At 39.9% G+C, this 7,947-nt stretch overlaps 1 protein-coding gene across 1 annotated transcript; it reads left to right on the forward strand.

Annotated features, from left to right (window-relative positions):
* Positions 1 to 435: 435 nt before the first annotated feature.
* LOC127755003 (cycloeucalenol cycloisomerase) lies at positions 436 to 6,551 on the forward strand. The gene is made up of 8 exons (XM_052280626.1): positions 436 to 574; positions 671 to 843; positions 1,037 to 1,120; positions 2,313 to 2,354; positions 2,825 to 2,935; positions 4,803 to 4,994; positions 5,581 to 5,678; positions 6,094 to 6,551. Exons 1-8 carry the CDS (start codon positions 568 to 570, stop codon positions 6,281 to 6,283), a joined length of 897 nt encoding a protein of 298 aa, XP_052136586.1. The 5' UTR covers positions 436 to 567; the 3' UTR covers positions 6,284 to 6,551.
* The last annotated feature ends 1,396 nt before the right edge of the window (positions 6,552 to 7,947 follow it).

A 7,947-nucleotide genomic window follows, 5' to 3' on the forward strand; every position in this document is an offset into this window, starting at 1 on the left:
TCCAAGGACAACAACTATTGGTAGGCTAGCTAGGCTAGAGAGGATTTTCTATGCGTTTTAATTATCTAAACTAAGTAAAGGTAATTTTTGTTTTGGGCACCGACCCCTGTTAGTCTGCCAACGTGTTTAAACACATGCATAAAGTATTAAATATAGGCTAGAAAATAACTAATTGCACAAATTGTGACTAATTTACGAGACGAATCTTTTAAGCCTAATTGCTCCATGATTTAACAATGTGGTGCTACGTTAAGCATTTGCTAATGACGGATTAATTAGGCTTAATAAATTCATCTCGCGGTTTATGGATGGATTCTATAATTAGTTTTTTTATTAGTCCCTGAACACCATATATAATATCGGATGTGACATGCCCAAAACTTTACACCTGTATATCAAGCACCCCCTCGGGCATGGAAGTTTTTCAAGATGTGGCGGTCAAGATCGTTCTGGTTGGAGAGGTGACGACACCACCACGAGCACTCGCTGCCACCCACCCACCACACAACACCACTCACCACCCCACGCACGCGCCTCCACTCCGATTACTCACCGCCGGAACGGCGAATGGCAGGTGAGCCGCCACCAATGGCGGCACCTCAGCCGGCGCGTTTACCCTCCCTCACCGGAGCTTTCTTTTCATTTCTTCTTTTTTTTTTTTTGTCTGCAGCCCCGCGGCGGCCGGCGGCGGCGAAGGCGAGGAATGGAGGAGGGGCGGGGAGGACGAGCCGGTGGATGGCGGCTGACGGGAGCAAGCGGTGGGGGGAGACGTTCTTCCTGCTCTACACGCCCTTCTGGCTCACGCTCTGCCTCGGCGTCGTCGTCCCCTTCAAGCTCTACGAGGTAGCCACCCATCCATCCATCCGTTCTTTCCTTCTCTTCTCGCTCGATACGTCTGAATCTTGGGCGAGTTTGGGGACGCCTTGTTGGATCTTCCGCATCCGGTTCTTTGAGGGGAGATCGGATCTCGGCGATTTCAAAATGGATATTTGGTCGGGTGATAAAAATAATATATATTTTTTGTTGCTATGTGCAGAGGTTCACGGAGCTGGAGTACCTAGTTGTTGGGTTGGTGTCCACAGTGCCTGCCTTCGTCATCCCGCTCTTCCTCGTAGGCAAGGTACTTTTGGCTCCATCTCTCCTCAAAATACATCGACTCTGAATTGGAATCTAACTGATGTGATCGTATAATTAACTGTTGGTTCTTTAGAGGTAGGGTAATTAGAGGCTTGCTTTATTTTCTTTTAGTTAAAAGAACAATGTTGGGAGAGTTGTGTTTTGCTATATTGTTCATAGAAATGACTGATTGACAGTTTGACACATATTGTGGGCAAGACAGAAACCAGAATTATTAGCTATACGCACGTCGACCATAAATGGTCAAAGTACTTTCTGACTTTCTGGTGCTTGACAGTTGACATAGCAGCAGTGATCCAATGACGTATACACATGAGCCTGTTTGATGTATTAATCGCAAGAACACCAAAATTTGGAGGGTAAACTATTAAATACTCCTGGGACAGCCACAGGCTGGTAAGTTTTAGATGGAGGGAGAGAGTAGTGGGAGCTGAGTGTAAGAGCTGAGAGGATATTGGAAAGGACTGGGATCATGTGCGGTCCTAGTTGTGATTGTCTTCTCATGGCTTAAATTGGGGCTACTGCTTATTTTGTGGTCACAACTATGACTGCACCCAAATCAAGTACGGGAGAGACATAATACTAGTTTTTGTTGCTTTCCCAACTGAGGAAGGAATACCTGTTGTCTGGTTAAGTAGTTTAGTGACAAATGAGGGAAATTGGCTACATGGCACCTCAATTTGATGGTGTTTTCTCTGAGACATGAAAATTCCTAGCTTTGCTAAAAACACAATATTTTCTGGTTAAGAGCTACTTCCTCCATCCCAAAATGTAAGCATTTTAGAGGTTGGCACGTGTATTAAGAGAGTAGGTGGGAATGATTGAAGGAAGGTCGTGATTGGTGGAGAAGATAAATTAGGTGAAGGAGAATGGTTGTGATTGGTTGAGAGGAGGTATGTGGAGAAATAGCTTCATTTTGGGACAAGGTACGGTGCTAGAAATAGCTATATTTTGGGAGGGAGGTAGTAGATGGCACCGGGGAGGTGGGGACATTAAAATATTCTCATGTACTTCTGTACCAGCACCAGACCATTTCTACCATGATCCTCTCGTACTGTTCTTTGGCTTACAAAGTGTATTCTTTTGTTAAACTTCGTCCATGAAATTGTATTTCTTATCTTGAATTCAGTAACCATGACTTAGAAGCTAATTTTGCTAATGTTTTAATTTTTCAGGCAGATAGTGTTAGAAGTTTGAAAGATCGGTATTGGGTTAAGGTAAGTGTTTTATACGATCTTCTGAAAGACAAACTGAGTTCTAAAAGAAAATGTAGCGAAAGAAGGCCAAAGCTGTATCTTTTCAATAAATTTGATCCTGTAACGTGTTTTCGCTACAGCTTATAAACTTTACTTTATTGAGTAAACACTTTCATTTTCTCAGGCAAAATTTACTGTGGAAAGAATAGCTGATACATTGAAATATCATCAATTTGGTTACATTTGATCTTGGTGAAATAACACTATTAACTACCTTATATGGTTGTTTTACTACGCTACTGTACAAAAACATTTACTACTGTTGTAAATTATTTACTGCTACAGTTATACTTAATTTTGTACACCTGCTAATACAATTAAATACAACAGTACTTCTCAGTTGTGTATGGGCAAATTGGTAGCAAAAATCATATTCTCTTTACTTTATCTCTTTGAACAGTTTTGCTAAATCTCACATCTTTCTGTTGCAGGCTAATATTTGGATTATAATTTTCAGCTATGTTGGTAATTACTTTTGGACGCATTACTTCTTCACAGTTCTTGGTGCATCATACACTTTCCCATCATGGAGGATGAACAACGTAAGACTGTCCTCATGTTATTGTTGACCAAATGGGATGCATGCAAACGATAATCTGCACAACTGCTAGCATTGCAATATGCGCTGATGTTTTCAAACATGGATTCAACAGTATTTCTGTTCTTTTTTTTTTCTTGCAACTCTTCCATGCAACTGTCATGGACATTCAGCCAGGGGGGCGAGCCCACCCAACACCCTCTCGGTACTGTAGCGCGGTACTGTATCAGTCTGTTAGGTGGTATTAGATTGAGTCCTTTCTTAGGGGTTAAGTCGTCCCATCTAAGGATGGATTGTATCCCTTTACCATTAAGTAATAAATCAGATTAGTTTAATCCAATACCTCTCAATGCCCTTCCCAACCTAAATCTACCTCTCACCCCTAGCAGCCGCTGCTGCCCGGCTATCCTTCCAGCGGTGTTTATCCCATAATGGCCTTGGGTCGTGAAAACAAATTTTAAAAAGTAACTTCTATACAAACACCGGCCACTGTAATGCATTGGACTATGATCTGAAAGTTTACCTAATGGCACTTAGGTTGTGTTCTTTTGGAGGGGTTGGGAACCCCTCCTCTCCACATGCAAAACGGAGCGATAGATTAACGCATTATTAATTAAGTATTAACTATAAAAAACTTGAAAAATGGATTAATATGATTTTTTAAAGCAACTTTCCTATAGAAACTTTTTGCAAAACACACACCGTTTAGCAGTTTGAAAAGCGTGCGCATGGAAAACGAGGGAGATGGGTTGAGAACTCAGGGCAAAGAACACAGCCTAAGGCTGTGTTCGGGAGGAGGGGTTAGGAAAAAATGGATTAACATGATTTTTCAAAACAACTTTCATATAGAAATTTTTTACATAAATCACTGTTTAGCGGTTTGAAAAGCGTGCGTGCGGAAAACGAGAGAGGTGGGTTGGGAAAATGGGGGGAAGAAATGCATATGCTCACAAAAATGAAATGCATATGCTCCTTTTAATGGCCGAACCATATGGCTCACTTGAACATTGCCTACAACAAAATTTCCTTTTGTTGAAGCTCGGTCAGTGTTACTGTTGACTTTTATCTGTCATAACCTTCTAGAATTTTATTAATTTATTATGTTAGGGACTTCTGTATGTAAAAGAGGGCTGCCATTATCTATCAATGCGAACAAGATATAAATCAATTAATCCTCTCTATCTTTCCTATGCTCCTGTTTCTTTCATATATGTTCCTCTATCATGTGCCCAGTCATTTCCTTCTACCTCTCAAACATTCTGCTAATAATCTCAAAAAACTTGTACCATACTGTTGTTTCTCCTCTCAGCTATTTGCTTGTATCCTCTGTTATTTGTCGCAGAAGTACAGAACAAGAATATGGGAAAGTCCTGTCTCCACTCTCCACTGCCTTTTTGATTTGGAGATGATTTGACCATGCATTTTGATAGATAATGGAAGAAAATTTTGACTTGACATTTGCTTGCTTTCTTATCTTTTGTTAGTTTCCATTTAGTGTTGCAACTTGCAAGTAATGATGGGTTCTGAGAATTTCACATGTACTAGTGCTCTTTAAGAATGTTTTAGTTACCTTCAGATTAAAGATTGTTTTTATTATTTTTTTTAAATGCTATGCTTAAGAACACTTCATACATTCCCTCCTGTTCTCCTATATTAAAATCTGAGGTCACTACAAGCCAAAATAGATTCTATTCTGCAACTGTTTCGTGAAGGATATTGCTCATAGTGTAAATATGGAGAAGTGGCCAATAGTTCAAGTCCATTCACTTTTACTAGTGATTGCTGTGTACTACATTACTTGCAAGTTGAACTAACAAATGTGTTCTTGTTTCTTTGTTCTTATTGCTTGTTAAATTTCTTTCATGTTTCAGGTACCCCATACAACATTTCTCCTGACCCACGCTTGCTTTCTTTTCTATCACATGACATCAAATATGACCCTTCGCAAATTACGTCATTCTACAGCTCATTTGCCCCAGTTTCTTCGATGGTCATTTGAAGCTGCATGGGTTTTAGCACTCTCATACTTCATAGCTTACCTGGAAACCTTAGCCATTGCAAATGTATGTTCTCTCTTGCATAGAGTATTAATAATACACAGATTTCTTCTGCCTGGTGCTATTTAATTATCATGTTCTTTCAATTTCCATTTAGTGGTACGGACGTAGGGTTCAGTAAATCTGTGTTCTGTTTTATGAAATGAACTACTCTGTTGGATCCAATTTACTACATTACGTATAGCTTGCTGTGAATTGCACAACAGAAAATCTGTGGTAATGCCTTCCAGTCAGGTCAGATACCATTAGACAGACCCTCTGGGTACACTACTTTTGAACACAGGGAGAAGGTTTTCTACAATCTGTAATTGTGATTGTTTTCTACAAATCTGTTGTTGTGAATATTGGACCAATTATTCTTGAGATGATACTAGCAAACTTATGTGCTCACTCTTGCTGTTCTAGGGTCAATATTTAATGCGTACTATATTTTCTTTTGGTCAAAGTGGCCAAGTTACATAGGATGGAGAAGTGTTTTACAATGTCCTATTATGATAACATATGATAGTGAAGTTGTTCCCACCTTTTTTACTTTGTTTTTCACAATACTATTATTTACCTTTGTGCCTGATGTTTTCTGTGACCTTTGCAGTTTCCGTATTATGAATTCATCGACAGGGATATAATGTACAAAGTAGGCTCACTGTTTTATGCAATATACTTCATCGTCAGCTTCCCAATGTTTTCAAGGTGAAATTAGTCAGAATTATCGTTATAGTTATTTACTCCTATTTCAATGTTGGCTATTCATCTGTTTGGTTTGAAATATGTTTGTTTCCCTGTTTCTGTTATGCAGTTAAACATCAAGTTGTCTAGCTGTAATGGTTAATAGCTTTGTCAAATTCCTTACTCCAATACCATCTATTTACACCAACTGGGTACATGGCCACTAAGTGAATAAAATTCTAGAATAATGCATTAGCACACTTGTCCCTTGAAACAAATCATCTATCAAGAGCATAGCTACAGCCATGCACCCATATCCATACTGTAATCACCATGAATAGACCTGCACAGCATGAATTCTGCTGCTGTTAAGTTATGACACTGGATAGTTCTGAATATGTCCGTAGCTTTGTATAACTACATGTGATTTTCCATTCAGGATCGATGAAAATGAAGAGAAGTGGAGCCTTTCCAGAGTGGCCGTCGACGCCTTGGGTGCAGCTATGCTTGTAACAATAATCCTCGACCTGTGGCGCATATTCTTGGGGCCAATTGTACCCATCCCTGAATCAAGACGCTGCGGTCAACCGGGGCTTGCATGGTTCCAGGTGCAGAACGAGAGCGTCTAACCCAGCAATCCCGCGAATTCGACAGCTAACCATCATCAGCTACGCCTACCATTCTCCAGCCAGTCCTCCCCTCTACTGGAAGTTCTAGTGTAGCGTCAGCATGTGCGCCTCTTGCTGTCAGCTTGATTTGTTTCTTGTATGCGATGTCCCATGGGTAACAACTAGTAAGGATGCTGATATGGTTTTCTTGATCTAGAATACTAGGATTTATGAGCCGACAGCCGGACAGATACTCCAATAAGCTATAACAATAAAGATTCTTTGATGTGATCAGAAGTTGAATTGTGTTGGATTTGCTATGTTCGTTGCGCCCTGTTTTAGGGAGTTTCCAGTAGCTGTACATACTCCCAAAATTCATCCTAACTAGTGTTTGAAGTCACATTCGTGTGACTATGACCATCCTACTATAAATGGTGCAAGAAAATCTATCAATGATATTATATTATTCAACGATATATGAGAAAAGGCATATAAAATATTTCATATATAGAAATATTTTTTGCGCGTTTGCTACACAGATGAGCGTGTTTTGTCGTGCCCTTTTTTTTTCTTTATGTTGATCATCATAATTACAAACTTGAAAAATAAAATTATTCTTAGAACACAAACTTGAAAATTCAGCTTCTCTTGCAGCTCTAGAGGATTAAGGAATTGAAGAACGGAATCGATAGATAGATCTATCTGCAGCTTTTCCTTGAAATCTCTATATACGATTTCGGGGATGGAAATGAGGCAGATGATTGGGCCACGTGGCTCATTGAGAATTTAGATTAGCTCATTTGAAAATCAGCCACGTGTCCCTATGCAATCTCTGATTCTGCTATGATTATGCTACATCATTAATCGTGCATTTTACCGTGCAATCTACAGTGAACTTTCAGATAAATATATTTTAGTTAGGTAGAAAAAAAATCTGAGCTAAACTATAAAACACCAGCATGCAGTTGAAGATTATAGAGGCTTCTGGAAAATCTTTTTTCCTTCATCATCAAAATAAAAAAAAAGGCAAGAGATTCCAGAGGTTAAAAAAAAAATTGGATCTGTCCCTTTGCAACCAAAGAAATTCCTTCTCCTTCGATTATGAAAAATAAGAAAATAATAAGGATCAAAGAGGGAAAAGTAGAAAGAAAAATGCCGTAAGCTACTTCACCTACTCGGCACAATAGCCATCTTCTGCTTCCTGGTGGTTGTTACTCTGTAGCCACGTGGACGAGCCATTTGAGCTCGTCTCAACGCCGTATCCCACAGTCACATAAGAGCTCAATTGTCGCTGCAGTAGGATATCATATACTCATAGCTCCATTCGGACCTTTTACGACAGATAAATCGAAGCTCTAGCCATTGCCACTGAATAGAGTTGATTGGTAACCGACAGACTAGAGAGTATCAGCGCATGCGGTTGCTGGAGTCGACACCAGGGGACAGTGAGCCCTGCTGGAGAGAAACGAGAAGTCAATAGCATAGCGAGGGATGGAAGAGAAGAGAATGCCAAAAATATCTCAAGACAGAGAGCGAACTAGAGAAATAGGATGGAGAGAGAGAGACGAGCGGAGGGTACGGTGAAACCTGATATGCCGATGAAGAGGACCAGATTTACCGCGGGAGAGAGAGTCAACCTTCTTGATAACTTTGCATTTACACCCCTAGAAATACTAATTATTATA

The sequence above is a fragment of the Oryza glaberrima genome, chromosome 11 (genome assembly GCF_000147395.1).
Source record: "Oryza glaberrima chromosome 11, OglaRS2, whole genome shotgun sequence".
Lineage (NCBI taxonomy): Eukaryota > Viridiplantae > Streptophyta > Magnoliopsida > Poales > Poaceae > Oryza > Oryza glaberrima.